Below are 22927 nucleotides of genomic sequence, written 5' to 3' on the forward strand. Positions count from 1 at the left end.
AGAGAGGGGTTTAAAAAAAAATCAAAGTTAATTTCGTATTTAAGATCATTTTTAGTAAATGCATATTTGAGTTGCCTTCATTTTAAAATACCTTGTACTGACAACATATCAGTTAAGGTTTGTTTGTAAAAACTACTAATAGTACTATGGTCTTGAGGAATGGCCTGTCCTACCAATGAAAATCTATGTTTTAAGATTTTTCTGTGTTTTTTGCTGCATCTTTTAATGTAAAACTGCTTTGAAACAATTTAAAAATGTAACTTTATCTAAATAAAATTGAATTGAATAATATATATGTTCTAATATAACTGGCCTAGTCCTGGCTTAATCTAAACCCTGCCCGGGAAACCGCCCTTAGTCTGGAAAAATGTAGCACCTTAAAATATAATGTTATCAGAATAAACAAATTATTGATTAATACGATCACTTTTTCCTTTTTCTTTGTTTTTATAGTCAGTTCACAATAAGCGATTCACATTGACATAAATATGAAATCTTTATGATCCTGTATACTATTCACTGCTTACAGTATTCGTGACTTTTAAGAAACTTCAGGACTTTTATTTTGAATATTATCAAACTGTAGACGGATGTTGCGTGTATTATTAAGTCAGACTTCACCTCACTTCACCCAACATTTCCAAAAGAAGAATGACGCCCGGCTAAAGAAACACAAGTGATGGGTCTGCGCAGTTTGTCAGCTTTTAAAACAATCCTCTAGACTGTAACCGGGCGTTTAAAGCGATATATCCACAGATTTTGACATGATCGATACTTTTTTCTCACCGTTATATGTTTAACCAACTGCAGCTTTACTGTAGGAAGGAAACAGCAGAGGAAAAGGGACTGACTGCGCACTGTTGGCCCACCAAACGCGACACTCTTATGGACGATTACTTATATCAGCAACGTACTTTATATCAACATAAATGATTGTATTTTTTAACCCAGTCCTTTTATGCACGCACAAAGACTACTTTAGTATATCTAAGACTATGTGAAGTTTTGGTAGTTGGTTTATTACGTGTGATTTGTCATTTGTTTTTAGGGCCAAAGGTTGTTTTGCTTGTGTCTTTGCTGATCGATCATTAAATCGATCAGACGTATCCCCGGCGTGATTGATCATGGCCACTGACGTAACAGTGTCTGAAGAAGTCTCGAATCAGAGAGACTTGAGCGATATAAATGACAACAAAAGTCACCCTGAATCCGACACACCCAATCGGACATCGGAGGTTCAAAACATTAATATTAGTAGCTCTTTAACATCATCGGTTCATTCTGGAGAGGAAATATCTGATAACTACACAGCAGGGAATTCGCTGGCAAATGGAGACAGTCCGATCCAAACAGGAGGTCCGCCACCGGAAGTAGCAACTCCAGACAATGGACAAAAACAAGGCGTGAAGACCTCAACTCCAGTCCGGCTCTTTTCATCAGCTGAACACAATGGAAGGTAGTGTTATAATATATTATGTCTCAAAATAGTGAGCACTTTAATGAGGACAATAGGAACTCGATTATGTTTTGCAAAAATTATGCACCTTTTATGCCCAAACTTGATAGGGAGTAGGGAGCTCAACATGATTTGAGACGCACCCCTTGGCTCTCACAGTTTTTATGCAGCTATTGTTGCCTTTTCATGAAGGATGTGGACTGACATGCAAAAGGTGTGCCTGTAGGCTATACATATATACATGACACTCACTAAAGCATGTTGAAATAATCAAGTATGTTGAAATGCAGTGTTTTCAATCATGTCAAAGCCACCTTTTAAGTGTATATCTGTGAGTATGTTCTTTATATGAAAACAGCCCAGCATTTTTAATTTAAAAAGCCCAGAATAGGTTAATTTAAACCCAACAGTCGGGGTTGTGCATATTTTACTCAAACGTGGGTTAAAACAACCCAACATTGTTTTTGGAGCGTATTACTTGGCATTTTAATCGGGGATAAAGGCATTTACAAATGATGTTAATTTGTTTAATTATTGTACTTTCATTGATTTAGTCACTGTTGACAATGTTACAGTGGCCTTGCTAATGTTTGCTGCCAGGTAAGCGCTGGTATTTTCTTCAGGAAGTGCAAATCTAGTTAGATTTACATATCGATTTCAGTTAAGTACACTGGATTAAGAAATCTTTGCACAGACATAATAGAAACCTATTGTCTCAAGGATTTAAATCAGTGACATGAGAAAACATGCCCTGATGTGCCCCATGACGCAGTCTTTTCCAAACAAGTTAGTGTGAATTGCAGCTTGACTCGCGGATCTTTTTGGGAGGGTGGCATAACATCCTCCCTGAAGCAGTTTGACAACAACCACATGGATGGCATGGCAATTAGCTCCCTGCCACAGTTAACCAGTGTCCACGTCTCTCCCTCACATCTAAATGTCAGCTTGTCTTTAAAAAGGATAAACAGCTGGTAAATGAATGACTCCTTTGCCGAACCTAATTCATTAATCGGTCTACATTGCAGCTTTGCACCGAAACGAAAAACAAACAGGCCAACTTGCGTTTTTATAGGGATGGGTGTTTTGTACAGTGGGTTACACGGTATCCGCTTGTTAAGTCATGACGTAAGGAATGCAGTTTCCGGGTCCATGCCTCCACTCAATTTAATAGAGGAAACTATTTACAGCCGTTTATGAGCACTGTTTATTCATATTAGTGTCCCACATTTAAGCAAAAAAAAAAAGAAACTCACAGTGTACACTGCCGTCTCTAAGCTCACAGAATTACAGATGGCAATATATTATAACATATTATATATTATTGCTGTATACATGGAAAACCAGGATAATCTTCTATATATGCCAAAATGTCTATACCGCTACAAGATCGGGATATCGCAAATGCACATGTCGCAATTCACAAGTTTGCATTAACATTTAATAGGGTAATGAGAGAAAGCATATTTGGCATGTTGTCCGAGGGGAGGGCTCTGAGCTTGGAATTTTACCCTGAACCCAGAGTACCCCCCCCCCCTCTTAACTCAGATAGATGTATTTGCTGAGAGTGATGTGATGGTGTGGAGGAGGGATGCTGCAAAAACTGTCACGGGACAGAGATGTGAGATGGCTATATATAGACACCTCTTCACCCTGATTGGTTGGATTACATTAACATGCTTCTCCTGAACTTAGTTAAAGGATTAGTCAATTTTCTTAAAAAAAATCCAGATTATTTACTCACCACCATGTCATCCATTCCAAAATGTTGATGTCTTTCTTTGTTCAGTCGAGAAGAAATTATGTTTCTTGAGGAAAACATTCCAGGATTTTTTTCTTGTCAAAATGACAATCGTTTTGCTAGATAAGACCCTTATGCCTCGTTTGGGATCGTTTAGAGTCCTTTGAAACTCCGTTGAAAAAAACTGTTAAGTGTTGAGTTAAGTGTTGGGGTCCATAAAAGTCCATTAAAATTAGAAAAATCCTGCAATGTTTTCCTCAAGAATCATAATTTCTTCTTGACTGAACAAAGAAAGACCCTTGCTGCGTCCGAAACCGCCTACTACATACTATATAGTACGCGAAAAGCAGTAGGTGAGGCGAGTAGTATGTCCGAATACATAGTATTCGAAAAACAGTATGCGAAAAGTACCTGGATGACCTACTACTTCCGGTTAGATTTTGCAGTGTGCATACGATGGACGCTTCACTATCCCATGATGCCCCGGACGAGGAGTTATCCAACGAAGAAGAAGAGGCACGAGGCTGTTTTCGCGCTGAAATGACATGACGTGATGACGACATATGTCACGTGATGTAGCAACATGGCGGATGTAGTACGTCCGAATCTCATTCATACTACCCGGATTCATACTATACAGTACCTACTGTTTTAACGCCAAGTAAGTAGGTACTTCATCTTATTCAGTACCTACTATACAGTATGCGGTTTCGGACGCAGCCACAGTGTTTCCTCTAGGATTTTTTCCAGCTGTGGCAGCAGGGGGCGCCCATGATGATTATACATGTACATTATTTTTTTAAATGTAGAATATAGGCTACAGTAAACTAACATGTATTTTTTATATAATTTTTATTCTGTCATTTACTTTTCCTTATATTTATAGCATATTGCTTTTATATGTTTGATCAAACTGTATTTTCTTAAAAAACGTTACATAGCTACGTACGTAGTTGGGATATTTCATTGTAGTTTTAATGTAGTGTGCATTGAAGTTTGTGCTCGTGTTTAGCGTTACAGTTCCCTGTTGCAAAGTCATGCACAGTCCTGTTCGATAATCCGCGCCGCTGTGATTGACAGAACACCCGACCAGTTATCCGACATCAGCAGCAATTTTATTCCACACCTGATATTCCAAATCGCGCAGTTAAATAGAAACCTTTAACGGTCTTCAGACAGATCTTATACACAAATAAGCACGGGCCATTTAAAAACTAGTAGAATTTTGGTCTTGGATGTTAGACCCGCATTTTACTCTTGTCTATTGAGTCCTGACCTGCATCTACAATGCAAATGACACGTGAATAGCCTATTATTACACCAGTTACATCAAATATTATGCGGTTCACCGCTGGTACCCCGACCTTGCTGTTTCGTCTGAAAACAGATAAAACAATCTCACAGTCTGCCTCAAGTTTTTATTACCAACGTTCTTCTCTTCCCACGGGATTAATGTAAGTTTCCTTACAAACAGATTCGACTATTAATGTCTTGCAGTCGCATATGAGTAGTATTCAGTATTTAGCCTTTTGTTTTTGGACAAATATCTTATCATTTAATGTGAAATTTAATGTGAGGGTCGATGGAAGATTGACAGCTGAGTGGTCAGCAGTGCGCTGCGTTTATAGCCTATATTCTGAATAACTAATGGCCCGATAAGTTGATTATATGAGTACAGTGATTCCAAATGAATGTCCAAAAAACTCGTAATATGTTAAATCAAAAGCTTAATAATGTCTTTTCTCGCAGCCCTGCGCTGTGTCGGTGTATATGCACCGGTGAACAGCATACGCGTGATGACCTTGCACCTTAAATTACCCTAAATTTATAGTCATAAAGATAAAAGTAAAACAACATTCGAAACTTCAAATGATGTATTTTTATTTGTGTAAACTCACAATAAGGAGAAAACCTTGTGCTTATTTAAAATCATTAAAAACATGACGTGCTTTCTGCTGGTTTGGTTTTACAACGCGTCACAAAAAAGAACAGAAACTTAAATACGTTTTTTATTCATTTTGTCAATCTGATAATTATTTAAGTGTAACATATTTCATGTAGGCTTATTTATTTTATTATTATTTCTCAAAACAGAGACGTAATCATCATCTGTTTATTTAAATCTATTTGTGCATGAATTAAACCCATGGAGGAAATTATGATATTTTAGGAGATTTATTTATAAATGAGTGAACAACGCGAATCCAGAAAATAATTTATTTCTGGCAGGGCGGACATTTCGGTAGCTTTATTTTGCGAGCTGCCGCCGTGGATTTTGTCTAGAAGGATACAGCAAATGCCGAAAAGTTAAGGATTAGATTTGGAGGTAGGATTATTAGGATGAAAACAGCGGCTCTGGCTAAATGAGATACAAATACATCCTACAATCCTGTTAAATGTTGTGTTTAGAGTTGGGTTTGGGTGAAGGATTAGGATAAAACAGTGCTCATCCGGCGAGATTTCGTTTGCTGTATCCCTTCTATCCACAACCGCAGGCGTGGCGGGGATGTTTTAGGCGTGGCGGGCCGCCACAGTAGAGTGTATATAGCGGAAACACTGAAGACATCAACATTTTGGATGACATGGTGGTGAGTAAATTATCTGGATTTTTTTTAATAAAGTGGACTAATCCTTTAAATAAACTTCATTGTATATATTGCAATGGTTTGCAATAACTAAAATATTTAATTAATCTTAAAGGTGCAGTATGTAAATTTTAGCAGCATCTAGCGGCGAGGTTGCGAATTGCAACCAACGGCTCAGTCCACTGCTCACCCCTCGCTACGGTAGCCGCTACTGGAAAAACATGTTATCGACGGAGACAACTTAGTAAGTTTGTCCGTTAAGGTCTTCCATAGAAACATGGCGGCACAAAATGGCGACTTCCATGTAAGGGGACCCTCGGTGTATGTAGAAAAAACGTCTCATTCTAAGGTAATAAAAACAAAACGGTTCATTGTAAAAAGGTCTTTATACACCCCTGATAATATAGTTTTGTTTATTATTTTGCATTTTTGTCAAGAGATCCTTTTAAAAATTATACACTGCACTTTTAAAAAGTATTGTAGTCAAAATAATCTGACTTATTTTTTAATGCAAAACTTACTAGTGTGCCCAATATCCGACAACTTTTTATGTCTCACCCTTGGCTTCTGTAAATGTATTGCTAAGAGATAATACGTAATTACACAAATTGGATTAGAAATGCCAAATAACCATTTTTAATTGCGAGGTGATAACTGCATGCTGAATTAAACATGCTGTCATCTGACGACAGTGGAGCACACAATGCTTTTTGTTGCATAACTTTCTGTCTGTCATTTGTGCTGTTCCATGTAGACATAATTATGTACATATTCTTAACAGTAAAGGCGGGCGTACACGGTGCGGTTTTTGCTGTCGTAGGGGCTCGCATGCGATTTTTTTTCCTCATGAGAAAATCGTTCATGCTCGTATGGTCGCGGCTCGCACCGTGTGAGAGGAATTACGAGCCGAGCCGAGCAGGTTAGGAGCACCTTACGACCTCCCGATAATTTTTAAACATGTCAAAAAAGTTCGGGAGCTGTCGGTATAAATTCGTAGTGTTGGTGCGGGTGTACGAGACGATCTGGCAAAGCACTTGAAGTTGACCAATCAGAATGTACAAAACGCAGAAGAAGAAAGACAAATGTAGCACTGCTACCTCAAATATTGATGACTACTCTATAGCTGGCTATGTTTCGCGCACATACACACTCCGGTGACCGGACATCATGACAAATATGTACAGGTCCTTTCAGTGACCACCTCTTGATCAGCTTATTTGCCTGAAAAAACCTGTCATATGTGTTTTTGTGATGTCGGGTCACAGCTTTGGATGTGTGTGGAAACAGGAGAGAGTGTAGTTGTTTTAGGCTATACCGCTGTTCTGATAAGTGCTACCACAATGCATTAAACGAGGCTTTTTGATATTAAAACTTTTTTGTTTTACTTGTTGATTTTTCTTTACTTGTTAATATGTTTTATCATTATTTACAATGTAAACATAAAATAAGCCAACTAAATTATGTAATAAATACATTTAAAAATTATTAGACTCCGTGCAGAGACCACTGGTTTAAATAGTACAGGATGTACAAAGAATGTCGCAATTTTTGTGTAATCCAAGCTGTGCCAAAGTTGCTGTAGTTTCATAAATGCTTGGATATTAAAAGGGCTGTCGCGACAGAAAAAAGCAACGGAATGTCCATGTTTAATAGGCTAAGATATGCATTTATTGAGAGAGTAGCCTACATAAACATGATGATCATTTGCGGAGACGATGTTTCCCATCTTATTATGGAGCTTCTGCTTTAACAAGTGAGCTTGTTCGGTATTTTTACCCACATATATATTCTTTTACATATTTTCGACCAAAGGAACAAAAGATATAGCCCAGTGTAAGTTATATGGTAGCCTTAGCTTGTTTTGAAATGATGAGAACATTTAAATGACTAAAAATGTAGGCTATCTCTGAAACTTTATTTAAATAATGATTAATTTGTTTTCATACTATATTTGTATTGCTATGTATTAATTTACATATAGGCCTACTGTGAAAATGCACTATATTAATATGCAATGCCTTCTGTTTGGCATTTATTTTGTGCAGTTACAGCATAAATGCTGCGGTCTCACTTTTACTTCAAGACACCGCATTGACCGAACATTTGCACATAACAAGCCTAGACAATGTGCTTTATATTAAATTAAATTATTTTCGTTTTACAAATTAATATTTGGCTATAGATGTGTTGTCTTAATAATTTAATTATAAAGGGAAAGACGTGTAACGTTAGCTTGCGTTTTACCTCATTGCTCCTCATTCTGCATTTACAAATAAATAAATAGGCCCACTGAATGTGTTTTTTGAACGGTCATATTTATAAAAAAGCAACAATATATGTAACATTAATAATAGCATATTTACTTGGCACTACAAACATGATGTATTAAGACGGTAAAACCGCATATGTGCTAGCACGAACAATCACTGCCAGAGAAATTCCTTCACCGCCACAGAACTAGACCTATATTGCAATTTCGGAATGCATAAATAGAAATACAAAAGAACAGAAATTCCAGGCTGTTTTATATACTAAGCCAATATCTTAACCCTATTCTTTTTGTTTTATTTTTTTGTACATTCTGCCACAACGAAAGGAACCCCCTTTCATCCCCACAGGTGTGAAAATGCTTACGTCAGAATTCGTCAAGTCGTACAGTAAAATCTTGTCGTGTGTGACTGCGTCCGAATTATTTTCGTATAAACTCACTCGTGTCGTGTGCGAGAGCTCACGACGTTCCGACCGTCAGAATTCGCACCGTGTACGCCCAGCTTTACAGTACTGGATCAAGTGGTTAAGTATTTATTTGCTCTGAAACAATGTGGTCTTGAGGAATAGCCTGTCCTACCAATGATCTTGCTGTGAAATGGCTTTAGTTCAAGCAAAAAGGGCACCCTTGTCTAAGAAATTACAGCGGGTTTGAACACCGTCCAAGAATTTCAGCCTTTTCTCAGTTTCGCCACCCAAATCTTTTCCCTAACAAGGTGAACAGTCCTGCAGCTGGTTACTAAAGAGCTTTTTTGTTAACCTTTGCACAAAATTCTTGTTTATGTGGTTTTGTATTTGAGATTAACACACATAAAAAGGCACTGTATGCTATGTAGGGTGGTCCTTATTTTTCAACTTTTGTTCATTCTCTCAACCCACCAATATGTTTGAATAAATAAATAAATATATATATATATATATATATATATATATATATATATATATATATATATATGTTAATTAATATTTAGAGGTTGCTCAAGATCTTTGAAGTTTAACACATTTGTGTATTGTATAATTGTTTAATAATAAATACTTATGGCAGCAATTAACTTATTCCATCATGCTCCATGCAATTAAAACTTCTGCTTTAGTTGTGATATGTCTTTCAAAGCAAGAAAGCTTTAATGTGAATGAAGCACAAATAGACAATATACACTGAGACAATGGCTGAAGCAACACAAAGCAAGGCCGATATATGGTTACTCGGATCAGAAGAGACTGAAATAACTAGAACAAAGTTACCCTCCAAGAAGCAAGTTTTATGTGTGTTGTGCGTTTTTAAATGGTACAGTTTTTGCAAAAATATGTGATTTTGGAAATATTCAAAGGCTTTGATCAACGCAATACTCTTAAAGCAGACATATCATGCTTTTAAATCTGTCCTTTTTACATATAAATCATCTATTTGTGGTCTATATAAAGCGAAACTGCAATGCTTGGGTCTGAATTCCTCATTATTATAGCCCCACAGGCCCCCTTTCTACCCCTTTTCTGATGTGCATCTGAGAGCAACTCGTTTTGGTACTGTCTTTTTAAATGCACGTCATACCCTGCCCCCTCTCCAGGTTGCAGAGGTGACACTCGGTTAAACTCCACCCCGTTCGGCCATTTTTGTAGTTTTATAGCAGAGATACGATTATCTAGCTGCACAGAAACTTTTTATTTACTCGTTATTCACAAAATGTCAACAACGGAAGACTTGTCCATCCAGCCTTACCTGTTCGCGCCAGAGTCGGAAACGTACTGAGAGGAAAAAGAAAACGACGAACCTGCAGAACAACGTCTTCATATGGAGGTATCGCAATGGTGTGAGGCTGCAGCCTCCGGAGGTCGCATATCTAGGCTGCATACGTCATCAAGACGGTCTTATTTCAGAATATTAACAATTATAAAGTTGACTATTATTCTTAGTTAATCGTAAGTTGTTGTAATATGCTCATGACTTGCAAATGTGATGCTCAGTTAACTTAAACCAGGCTTGATGCCCAAAAGCGATCTCCGCTGGCTGCAGCCTTCGGAGTGAGAAACAGCACTGCTAAACCATGACCACCGTGTACTTTACTTTTTTACTTTAAGTTATAAACTGCTTACCGAAGTGCTCTGCTCGTCGTCTCCAAAGAAAGAAGTAATTGACCCCTCAATCAGACGAAGTCTATCGGCAAATCCTTCTTTATACTGGTGGAGATTGGTGAAGTAGTTATCCTAAAAGTGCCTCGGGCACACAAAAATGACTTTACCCACAGATGTGAGTACATTTCTTACGCTCTCGTAACTTCTGCATCCTTGAGCTTGGACTACAATATCGCAGCGAGAAATATAAAATGGCGGATTGCTCGTAGTGTTGGGCTGGAAGTCGATGTCCTTATTTAGCAGATCCGCTGCAAATACTGTGACGTAATTGTTCAAAAAACGTAATAGATAATAGAAAAATCAGAACCGGTTGGAAAATATGACCAAAACAGAATATAAAGATATCAACAAAGCACCTGAAGAGACTAATTTCAACTTTTATGTACTTATAAACACTACAAATATACAACAAAATGCATTTAAGAGCTAAGAAAGTGGATTTAGCATGATATGTCTCCTTTAAAGGGATAGTTCACCAAAACATGAAAATTATGTCATTATTTTTTCACTCTCGTGTTGTTCTAAATCTGTATGAGTTTTTTTATTATTCTGTTGTACAAAAAAAGATATTTGTAATGAAGCAGAAAACAGAAGCACCATTGACTTCCATAGTGTTCTTTTTTGGAAGTCAATGGGGCCTCTGATTGGTTTGGTTACAAACATTGCTCAAAATATCTTCCTTTGTGTTCAGCACAACAAAGAAATGAATACAGGTTTGTAACAACATGATAATGAGTAAATTATAACAGTATTTTCATTTTTGGGTGAACTATTCCTTTAATGTTCAGGAGTGGTCTTATTTGGCAGCATGAAGCTCTTTTCAAGCATTTCTCATTAACCACTGCCGTTTGTCACTCCGTATAACCTCCGTAACTATAAATGAGCCCCGCTAATATCCGACTTGCACTTTTTGCCCCTTTCAACACTGACGTATTAGATTTTTTAGTGAGTGGTCACATGCTGTAGTTTGGTACTAAGTATGGATGTTTCAATGTCAAACTTGTTACCTAATATGTTTGTCCATTGTTTTCTACAGTTTTGAGCACCAGGAGTCGGTCGCTACCACAGAGGCCCGGCTGAGAATGGAAGGGGTGGAGCTAAAGGAGGAGTGGCAGGATGAAGATTTCCCCAGGTAGGTGATGACGTGAATATATGCGTGTGTTTGCATGTGAATATATATACTTGGTAGGGCTGATTGTTGGGTTTTTTTTTTTGTTGCTAGGCCACTTCCAGAAGAGGAAGAGGAGCTTTTCACTGGTGATGGAGCACCTGGTAGGCCACATGTGTATTGCATTATATAACAAAATATTATATTGTGTTATTCGTTTAAAAAACAGCAATTGATGTGTAATTGTTAATCAAGAAAAATTTGACACTGTGGTTGTCTCCTTTATTGCAGCTACGCAATCTTACAGTGCAAAGAAAACCAAAAAGAAGCTCTTGGCTCCAGATATCAGCCTGAATCTGGACCGTAGTGAAGGCTCGGTCTTGTCAGATGAGTTAGATGAGAGCACAGAATTGGACCTGGATGATATCGACACGCCCTCCGACAATAGCAATGAGTTTGAGTGGGAAGGTAAAACAGGATTTATTTCCTTTGTTATTCAGTAGGTTTAAAATGTTATTGTTTATACTGTAGTCAGTGAATTAGCCTTTATGCAATAAACAGGCATCCTTCTTATAAGATACTGACATTACATAACGTCCATGATTTATAAAGTACAGCTTAGTTAAATAGTATTGTTCTTGTTTTTCTGTCCTTTTGCTCTCCTCTATCTGTCGTGGAAGGATTGTTTCTTCTCATTGGTTTGCGACAGGCCTCAGGCCTGCGGTTTGTGGTAAGGTCACACGGATCGTTCTCATTCGAACCCTGATCAAATACAAAAAGGCTGATTTAAATTTTTATGTTTGTTTTGTATGTAAGTGGCACATTTTGTGTGGTATGGAATTGCACTTTAAATCAGGTGTTATACATTATTTTCGTGGTGGAAATGTTTTTTTGTTGGATTTTGATTTGTGCATGTCTTTTCCTCCAATCTCATTGAATATGTTTCTTTAAATCAAGCTCATTTTGGTTAAGTTTACTGATCAACTGCTTTTGTCCAAAAAATTATAAGTATTACATACAGTATATTATATTTACACATTTCAAGCGATTTATGCTCCGTACACACCAAACGCGAGGCTTTGCGTTTCTCACACTAGATTACTCGTGGGATTTAACTTTGTCATGCAGTTTTTTTGCTCGAGTTGAATATTTTTGCGTTGGAGGCGAGTTTTCACAGCATAATTCACGTCATTCACATCGCCCCGCGCAAGTTTGCGGCTTCGCATTGACTTTGGATGTAATCTACTTGCGCAAATCATTGCATTTGCGTTTTGGTGTGTACGCCCCATTACAGTGCATTTAAGGTATATGTTTGGAAATCAAACCCACAACCATTGCGCTGCTAGCACAATGCTTTATCGCTTTATCGAGGTACAGGAAATGAGGGCAAGTTTTGAAATACAGTAGTTTCAGGTTTTATTTTCTAATATCGTTGGCAATTTATGCATTAAAAAAGATGGTTTAAACAGACACCCCCTTATAAAAAGCATATGTTTTATTTATTTTATTTTAAAGAAGAATTTGATTTATAATATTTCTAAAGCAAAACCCTATGTTGCATATTGCTGTCTTACAACATTTTATAACAGATCATATTTAAGTACTTGCTGAAGTATTGGTTAGTCACCAAGGTCATAAATCCATATAGGCCAATTTCGTGTTTGCAAACAGAGATGACGTTTTTTGTGGGCGGAGCCAAACTGGTTGCAGAAAGTGACTGCTCCGCAGTAGGGTTGTGAAGTGTTTTAGCATTAAACCGTGATTTTTATGGATCCAGTGTTCTGTCGAAGTCTGATTCCCCTATGTTTCCCTTTAGTGCAATGTTTCTTATAGCGTTTTAATCACGTTACGTTTATTTTTTAGATAGATAAAAAGTTTAAATGGCTTGGCTACTGATATGCATGTATGTAATGTATATGTATTGTTCTTTTTTGCCAAATCTATTATTGTTACAGTCTGAATCGCTAAAGTACATATAAAAGCAATACTATCATGTATTATATATAATAGCGTTTATTAAATATTTCGTAATTTTCCTGTTTTCTATTATTTCTTCCTCATATTTATCTTACGTGTTTGTTCTAAAACTATTATAAAAGTATTATGTTTAAACATACATTAAAAAGGCCTGTTTATATATTAATAACACTTTATATCATGTGTGTGTTTGTGTGCTATATTTATATATTTATTAAGTATGTAAACATAATAATTTTAGAACAAACAGGAAGAAGACATCAGCTAAGATATAAGGAAATAAAAAGAAATAATAGAAAACTAAAAAATTATGAAATATTTAAAAAAAATTGTGATATTATTGCTTTTTCAGTATAAAAAAATTTTTTTCTGAATAAATTATAATTGTAACGTGATAAAAACGCTATTAGAAACACATGGAGGGAACAGACTTCGACAGAACACCGGACATCTTCTCTACTTATTTTTTATTCTAATTATTTAAAGATTTCCAGATGATTTCCTCGCTCCATTCTGTCCGTTTAAGGGCTTATTGTAATCATAAACACCTACGTTTATCTTCAAATGATGTCTTCGACGATGGTATTCTATAAAAATGAAAGCCATCTTTTTTGGCATTCTTATTCTGACACTTAACAGCACAACCGGACATTTTCCAGTGAGTTATCTTGCTCTTTTCACTCGTGTCTTATTCATTTCCACTGTTTTTCTGCAACCGCATTGCGCGCGCAGCTTGCAGTGACGTAACTGTGACGTCTACTCTTAATTGGTCTATTGGTTTCTGACTGGTAATACAAGTCTTATACCAAGTATTAAACTATTTTGCATACAAAATCTTACACCATCTGCCACAGGTACAAGTGATACATCAAGTCATGAGGTTTGTTATGGAGAAGTGATATTGTTAGTAGTTATGGAAACTGAAAGAAATTACAAAGTAGACCTACTTTGAAGGCAGAAAACCTAGGCCGTATATGTGATCCTGGACCAATAAACCAATCATAGGGTTACATTTTTTTGAAATTGAGATTTATACATCCGCATAAATAAGCTTTCTATTGATGTATTGTTTGTTATGATAGAACAATATTTGGCTGAGATACTATTTGAAAATCTGGAATCTGAGGGTGCAAAAAAATCTAAATATTGAGGAAAAGCAATTATTTTAATCCATACAGAGCTTTTTGTAATTGCTTTGGCTACAAACGGTGACTTATGACTAGGGCTGGGCAAAAAAATAGATTTTTCGATTAATCGTTTTTTAAAACGTGGTCGATTAAAAATCGATTCTCATAGAGCAAAATCGAATTTGTTCATATTTTTCCACAAACATTGAACGGAGGAATGGAAGCATTTTAGATTTCGCAAGCAAGACGTGTTGTGGCTTTTTATTTCTTTTTATTAATTACCCACTTGTAAACTGCTGTTCACTGTTCTTTTTTATTAATATAGTATGTGTATTAAATCTATATTCATTGAGTTGAATCGAGAATAGAGTATAAAAACCTACCTGAGAACCGGAATCGAAAATTGAATCGAGAATCGGAATCGAATCGATTTGATAGCTTGTGAATCGAAATCGAATCGATCTGGAAAATCTGAATCGATACCCAGCCATACTTATGACTGGTTTTGTGGTCCAGGGTCACACATCATCTGACATATCATAGAGACGTACGTTATAGAGACTTGGAGAGTAGGCGCTTTTGTCTGTGACCTGTTAAAAAACCATTTAGCAGTGCGCTACAAGCTTTTAGCAACCACATAGCATCATCCTGGTAGCAGATTTGTTTTCAGAAAATGTTTTTTTCCCATTTGTTTGCTTGTATTGGCACACAAAGGTTAATGCACCATTTTCACTTCTCGCTTGTTTTACAAGTGTCTTCAAGCAGGGTTTTCAGATTTTCTTTATTTTACTGTGCAATTAAAATCATCATTCCTGATCATATACTTGCATGTACGGTCAAAGTTGCAGCCGGAGGCGGTGTCACAAATGCAGCCGCACGCAAAAGCAAACAATGAAGCAAATAACACTCAGTCATTCTCTTGCCAGATGACCTTCCCAAGCCTAAAAACACTGACCTGCTGCATAAAGGTGTGGAATCGGTGCGGGAGTACTCGGGCGCGGAGGAACATGAGCGAGAGGAGGGTCGACGCTGGAGAGTGTTTCGCATCGGAGAACAGGACCATAAGGTGGACATGAAGGCCATTGAACCTTACAAGAAAGTCATCAGCCATGGAGGTCAGCAACTGCATTTTATGCTTATCTTTAACTTTCAGAGTCAATGCGGTATTTGCACTATCCAGGAAGTGGATTTCTGTTATTCGTAAATAATCAATAATGACTAATCAGTCACATCACACTTACACATGAAGAGTTTCATTGCAAAACGAGATAACTCCGTTTTTTAATTTTTCAGAAATCTCGTTTTTTGGTTGTGCATTCCAATTAATATCAATTCAACTGCAGTTGGTTTGTTTTGATTTAAACCTTCAAAACTTTAAAAATACAGCTAAGTAGCACCATAAAACAAAATTATAACATGATAACATAATAATAAACATTTTATGACAAAAATTTAAAAAATGGATTTATCTCGTTTTGCAACGAAACTCTTCACATTTGGACTTAAAATGCAACTCATTCCCCACCAGCCATTTTTTGAAAAGTTGCCCACCAGCATTTTTTGTGATTGTCACAAAATGCCTTCCAGGAAAATTTTCTTCTACAAATATATAAACATCCAAATATATTAAATGAAAGAACAGACTCTTTGCTTTCAAACAAAACGTTTCATTTATATTTTTTCTCTGCTTATAAACTCTTAAATATACTCTTGAGTATTTTTCTTTAAAAATATATATATATATTTTTTTACAAAAAAGCTGAAATAATTGTATTTTTGTGAAGGATTTTAGTTAGAGATCAGATTCAGAATGATTATCAAAACATCCAGTTTAAAATTAGTAAATCATTTTGTGCTTTATTTTTTTATAAATAAAACCTCATTAGGAACACTTTTTTTATGCAAATATTTTCTCTTAATTGACGAGATAACTCCTCAATGGCGGGAAAAGAATTAAAGGCAATTTTCTCAATATTTAGATTTTTTTGCACCCTCAAATAGTTAACAAAATATTGTCCTAACAAAAACCATACATGAATGGAAAGCTTATTTATTTAGATGATGTATAAATATTAATTTAAAAAAATTAACCCTTATGACTTTGGTTTTGTGGTCCATGGTCCATTTGTTTTTTGGGTGTCGAACCCATGACCTCTGCGCTGCTACCATAATGCTCTACCAAATGACCTGCAGAAACACATCTATAACAAATTTAACAGAAATTGCAATCTGACAGCTGTTTGGGTTTTTTTTTTCATTGTAAATGAATATTTTTCTTCCAAATCAATGAACAATTACTCAGACTAGTCAACTTGTTTACTTGCTATAAAAGTAGGGGAGCGCGGGGCACAACCTAACGCTTTTTGGTTTTGGCTCAATCATTCAAAAAAGATTTGAGTTTGATTAATTATATTTTTACACAAGCAACACACACATCTCTGCTACAAATTAACATTTGAAGTTTGTTTCTAGTACTTACCATTCTTGGACAATTACACCAAACGTGACAGAAGTGCAAACGTTACAACTTCCCCCATAGGTGGGGTTAATTGTAACAGGCAGGGGGTAAGTTGTAACACTTGCTAAAAATTAAGTTTGCAGGCAAATATTTCTATACTATTTTGTCTATATACTTGAAGTGGATATTGATTATATATCTGTCTATAATAGACAGGTATCCACACTGTATTCATATATTCAGCCCTTTTCTAACAATAATTCAATTATAAATTGATACAAATGTGTAAATATGTGAGAAAAAGCAGCACAATTATGACAAAACATTTTTTATATGTGACCCAGTCTGTAATAACCATACTACAGTTTCAAAATCTGAAACAATGAGCATCAAAGTCTGATTTTAGCCATTCATTTCATCATGATTTTAATCTTTGAATAAGGTCACGTCAATCAATATTAAAGATATGGACAAAAATAAATTTGACACACGATTTTTGATAAAACGGGCACATTTATTTTGTTGACAGCCAGCAATCATTTGTGTGTACTTAAGCCTATTTAAAACAACGGCAAGAATTAGGCTAACGTTAGCGGTTTTCATATCGTAAGCGCTGAGGGGTTAGTTGTAACACAGCGTTACAATTAACCCCCTCTGGGTCAACATATTTTCAAGCCCACCAAAAAAGTTGCTAAGAGCTGCAGACATATTTCAAAATTATACTATGTTTTAGTCAACAAGACACTGATTAATATGACAACGCATTGGATTTGGTATCTTACACACCCAACTCAGAAACCAATTTTTTTTACATACATGCCAAAAAAAACACTCGTTCATCAATAACTCTCTGGAAAAACAATGTACATTTCCAATAATTAGCGGGAGGTCTTTTGGCAGCGTGAAAAAAATATCAGAAAAACAAACCGCTCAACCTTGTGCAACAATGTAAACAGTCCGTGTTTCAACTAACCCCGCGCACCCCTACAAGCTAATGATTCATCATGACAGCTGTCTTGATCCAAAAAGTTAATCTTTTCACAGGTTACTATGGCGATGGGTTGAACGCCATCATCGTCTTTGCCGTTTGCTTTATGCCCGAGAGCAATCAACCAAATTACAGATACATCATGGACAATCTGTTCAAGTAAGTTCTGTTATTGTAAATTATCTGTAAATATTTTTTATTAGTTTAGGTGAACCAATACTTAAATCCCCTGTGAAACCCAATTAGAAATTTTTCATATCAAAAGCCTATACCATTTTGGTGTTATAAACATCAAATTGTGGTTGTGTTGACAATCTTTCCTTGAAATTATGATTCTGGCTTTTATAATTGTATCTCTTAGCAATAATCGTTCAAAGGTTTAAGATGTCTGGACAGATATAAGCAACTCATGAAGCACGCGTGTCTGTTTCAGGTATGTCATAGGAACCCTAGAGCTGCTTGTAGCTGAAAACTATATGATTGTATATCTGAATGGAGCCACTTCACGTCGAAAGATGCCCAGCGTAGGCTGGCTCAGGAAGTGTTATCAGCAGATAGATAGGAGGTGAGGTATCCATGATTTTAATTTTTGTGAAAACTCAAAGAAGTCCTTTGTGTTTTTCAACATCGTTCTGTGTCACAGGTTAAGGAAGAATCTCAAGTCTTTAATAATCGTGCACCCGTCCTGGTTTATTCGCACTCTTCTGGCCCTCACAAAACCTTTTATAAGGTCAGTTCTTGTTTCAGTACATGTTTCAGTATCTGTTAAAATCATTTAATGCATAACACTTTCACTTACAGCACAAAGTTTAGCCAGAAAATCAAGTATGTGTTCAGCCTTACGGACCTGGCGACGCTTGTCCCGATGGAGTACGTGTCCATACCCGAGTGCATTAAACAGTAAGTTTTCTTTTAATATGTTGCGTAATAATTCTTTGCACTTCCCTTTTCTGTAGAAAATTATTTTTGCAATGCAAACTTTTGCATTTGGCAGATACTTGTGACTTTGCAGTGCATTACAATCTATACATTTTATTAGTTATTATGTGTGTTCACTGGGATCGAACCCATGGTCTTTGCATTGCAAACACAATACTAATTGAGCTACAGGTTACAATAAATAATTGTCTTCCAAGCTTCTTCTCTTTTAGCATTATTTTATCTTTATAATTATACCAATATACAATAAAGTCCTAGTGCATCCAAGTGCTGCCTGCTGTTGGCTTTAGTCTCTGTATGCTTTAACCCCTTCTCCCTGCCTTTCCTCTTAAGGTTTGACGAAGAAAAAAATAGGAAAAAACATAAAAGGTATCTGTATTTTCAATCCAGAGATCCCTCACAGATCTCTGTTGACCTGAGCTGCATTGCACGAAACTAACAATTGTTTGGCTTTAATAAATGTTGCATTATACTTTTGTCATTGGAGTAAAATTAGCTTTTTGTCCTTTTTTCTTCTGTGTGCCATCTTCTTATCTTCTATTGCAATTCTTGTGCACAGTTTTGTCATACAAGATGCCAGGAAGTTAGACATGCAACAACATTTTAGCTTTGAGGTCTGTTTCCAAAATTCACAACAATTCAGCCTCAGTTTGATTTTACAAAAAGCCATTTAAACCAAATATATTATTTAACATGTTTATCCAACATGTTTTAAAGGGATAGTTCGGCCAAAAATAATATTTAACCTATGATTTACTCACCCCGAAGCTGTCCGAGATGCATATGTCCATCATTTTTTAGACAAATACATATTTTAGGAAATGTCTTATGTCTTTCAGCTGCTAAACAGTAAAGTTACGGGGTCCACGTCCATCAAGTCCAAAAAACTTGCATGTATCCTTCCCCAAAGAAATCCAAACGGCTCCAGGATGATAAACAAAGGTCTTCTGAGGCTAATCCGCGCGGTGTTGTTGTAGAAATATCCACATTTAAAACTTTATAAATGAAAATAACTACCTTCCGGTAGCTCCGCCATCTTAGACTCTTCTGTATTCATGAGAGAGTATTAGCATAGTGTACCCATTTTTTTTAGTGACGTATGACAAATTCGGAGGGCGGGGGTAGAGAGCAGCAGCAGAGAAACCTGCGTAAGCTGCGTACGCTCTCATCTTGAATGCGGACGCGACTAAGATGGCGGCATTACCGAAAGCGAGTTATTTTCGTTTATAAAGTTTTAAATGTGGATATTTCTACAACAAAACGGCGCGGATTAGCCTCAGACGGTCTTTGTTTATCATCGTGGAGCTGTTTGGATTTATTTTGTGAAGGATAGATGCACATTTTTTAGACTTGAAGGACGTGGACCCCATAACATTTGATTAACTTAAAGATCTAAAACATTTTCTAAAATAACTGAAAATGTATTCGTCTGAATGTATTGCCAATAAATTCAGATATTGTGGATTTTAAACTTTGTCATGGGTTATTCAAATCTTTTTTACCCCTTCATAGCCGTTTTCTTAAAGGGACACTACACTTTTTTTTAAAAAATATGCTCATTTTCCAGCTCCCCTAGAGTTAAACAATTGAGGTTTACCGTTTTGGAATCCATTCGGTCAATCTACGGGTCTGGCGGTACCATTTTTAGCATAGCTTAGCATAATGCAATGAATCTGATTAGAATCACCCTTTAAAAATAACCAAGAAGTTTAAATTTTTTTCCCATTTAAAACTTGACTATTCTGTAGTTACATTGTGTACGTCAGAAAATTAAAAGTTTTGATTTTGTGCAATGATATTATGCAGTGCCTGAAAATAGCCCCCAGCTATTGAAAGTTACCCTGGAATGAGAGTATAGTTCCTATCCATATCGGTCTAAAAAATTGCAACTTTTAAATTTACGTCGTTCTCAGTACACGATGTAACTAGAAGAGTCAAGTTTTAAATAGGAAAAATATTGAAACTCTTTGGTCATTTTTAGCGCAATGCTAACGGCCTAATCAGATTCAATGGATTATGCTAAGCTATGCTAAAAGTGGTACAGCCAGACCCGGGATCGTCTGAATGGATTCCAAAACAATAAAACTCAATTGTTTAACACTAGGGGAGCTGGAAAATGAGCATATTTTAAAAAATAAAGTGAAGTATTCCTTTAAGTCACACTGTATGAATGCATGACTGGGCAATTCACATTTTCACTGGTAACTGCATGTGCCACCACTGAGCACCTTTTCACAAGACCACATTGATTGTGTAAACACCACAGTAAGGACACTAACATTATGGAGTTTTTGCCGCGCCATGTTTACCCTTGCTTAGTTTTATGCTGTAAATTTGTTCATTTTATTGATGATTGTGTGTCAAATAATTGTGTGTCACAATTGATCATTGTTTGCAAAATGCTGAGTTCACTATGTAAGGTCTTTATTATTATATTATAATGCATTTCTGTCAAGAGGTCCAACATCACACCTTTTAATTGTTATGTGGAGTGGCATCAAGCAATAGTAATAAATTAATTTAATTTATCTCTAATTATATGTTAAATATTTAGTCAGCAATATAGGTTTAAAGTCAGGGGAGTTTGTGACGTTTAAAAAAATATATGTTAAATATATTTAGTATTTAAATATTAAATATATACAGTACTGTGAAAAAGTCTTAGGCCACCACCACCAGACTTGTTGTTTTAGAAGTTTTAATGTCCATCCATATTTATTTTTCAATCTATTTATGAAGATACAAACAGAAAATACAGGAAATATGTACAAAAAAATATAATTTTCAGGACTAAATGTCTTTAGGCATCGTCTGTGTTTGACCTCACTTGGCACTAAACACATCTTGAGCGTTTTTGAGCAGAATGAAGTAAAAAGACTAATTTCTTTAAAATTAGAAATTAGGATTTAATTTTATTTAGATTAAAGAGATCCTTCCTGCTATTGCTCAAGTGAAAGGAGTTTAACCTAAAAACTTGACACATCAGTTTACATTTTTATACAGTTTTTAATACTATATACATATTTTCTGGATGTATTCTATTAAACAGACTGAGAAATAAGTATATATGAGCATTATAATATTGCAAAAACAACTAATCTTATTCTGGCATGGTGCCTAAGACTTTTGCACAGTAAATGTTAAATATATTTTTTAACATTTTGTAAAATAAAGAATGCAGAATCAACTGACTTGAGTTTTACATTATTCCCGCTTTGTTCGAGTTTGTACCGCAGTGTTTTTAACCATAATCAAAGAGATATTTGACGATCAACTAACCCTGCGAGTCGTTCTGTGTCATCTCTTTGCAGTGTCATTTGTGTGCTGAATTATTTCAAAACTTTTTAGGAGCCAAAATAACTTGTCAAAACTTCAAATGTGTTGGCATGTTCTGTATACTATCATTATAAACACACACATTTTTATCACCACAGGATTGACCAGGAAATGCATGGAAAAGTGGAGATAGCAACCGCGGCCGTGCCTGAGTAAGCCGAAGGAAAATAAGCTGGAAGATGAAACACGTCAGATTTCTTTTAACTGGAGAACACAAGATCTTGATGTCAGAAATGTGCCGTTATTGTTGCCACTGCCTGTTACTGTACCTTATGGGAGTGTCTCTCCCTCTCGCTGTCGCATTTGCGTGCCAAACATTTGTCTGAAGGCATCTGATTTCTGTGCATTGAGCATTTTTATCTTTTTTATATGCATCATTTCAATAAGTAGATACTGTCAACGTTGTTCTAGTATTGTATCTTGCTTGTAGTTAAGGCACTCCGTTATTGAACTAGTTGATGCATGTGTTACATTTAAGGATCTGTATTTATATTCAAAAGGTGTTAAAGGAGAAAGATTAATATATTTTTATGATTGAAATGTTATTTTTAGGGCTGCATTGATTGTCATCTGCTTGCTGCTCGTCTCGTTGTTTACTGCTGAATATCTCAGAATAATGTTTCGTGCCCCAGGAAAAAAACTGAGATAATATGTGGACATGTTGCACCAGTAGCAGTTCTGCAGTTCACATTCATTACCCTAAATGGTTTGGGAGGTAGGGGCTCTTGTGTGTGTTGTGTTCTTGCGAGTAAACTTCCACACAAAAATCACATTGTCATTATGTATAAGGAACTGAATGCTGTTTAACACTTTG

General features: G+C 36.0%; 1 protein-coding gene across 2 annotated transcripts; it reads left to right on the top strand.

Moving 5' to 3' along the window:
• The first annotated feature begins 621 nt into the window (after window positions 1–621).
• Window positions 622–22927, top strand: bnip2 (BCL2 interacting protein 2). 2 transcript variants are annotated; one of them, XM_065292094.1, is made up of 11 exons: window positions 622–1456; window positions 11217–11312; window positions 11403–11452; window positions 11580–11756; window positions 15319–15507; window positions 17895–17997; window positions 18272–18403; window positions 18482–18568; window positions 18640–18738; window positions 19111–19146; window positions 22212–22927. In XM_065292094.1, the coding sequence occupies exons 1-11, from the start codon at window positions 1125–1127 to the stop codon at window positions 22267–22269; spliced, it is 1359 nt and encodes a 452-aa protein (XP_065148166.1). In that variant the 5' UTR covers window positions 622–1124; the 3' UTR covers window positions 22270–22927. The 2 variants fall into 2 exon arrangements, with proteins under 2 accessions (XP_065148166.1, XP_065148167.1); XM_065292095.1 differs by lacking the exon at window positions 19111–19146.

This window comes from Paramisgurnus dabryanus, chromosome 23, assembly GCF_030506205.2.
Source record: "Paramisgurnus dabryanus chromosome 23, PD_genome_1.1, whole genome shotgun sequence".
Classification (NCBI taxonomy): Eukaryota; Metazoa; Chordata; class Actinopteri; order Cypriniformes; family Cobitidae; genus Paramisgurnus; species Paramisgurnus dabryanus.

Coding starts and splice junctions, on each gene's coding strand:
- bnip2 (XM_065292094.1), top strand. CDS start 1,125: ATGGCCACTGACGTAACAGTGTCTGAAGAAGTCTCGAATCAGAGAGAC. Junction 15,508..17,894: donor GAAAGTCATCAGCCATGGAG/GTCAGCAACTGC, acceptor ATCTTTTCACAG/GTTACTATGGCGATGGGTTG. Junction 17,998..18,271: donor ATCATGGACAATCTGTTCAA/GTAAGTTCTGTT, acceptor TGTCTGTTTCAG/GTATGTCATAGGAACCCTAG.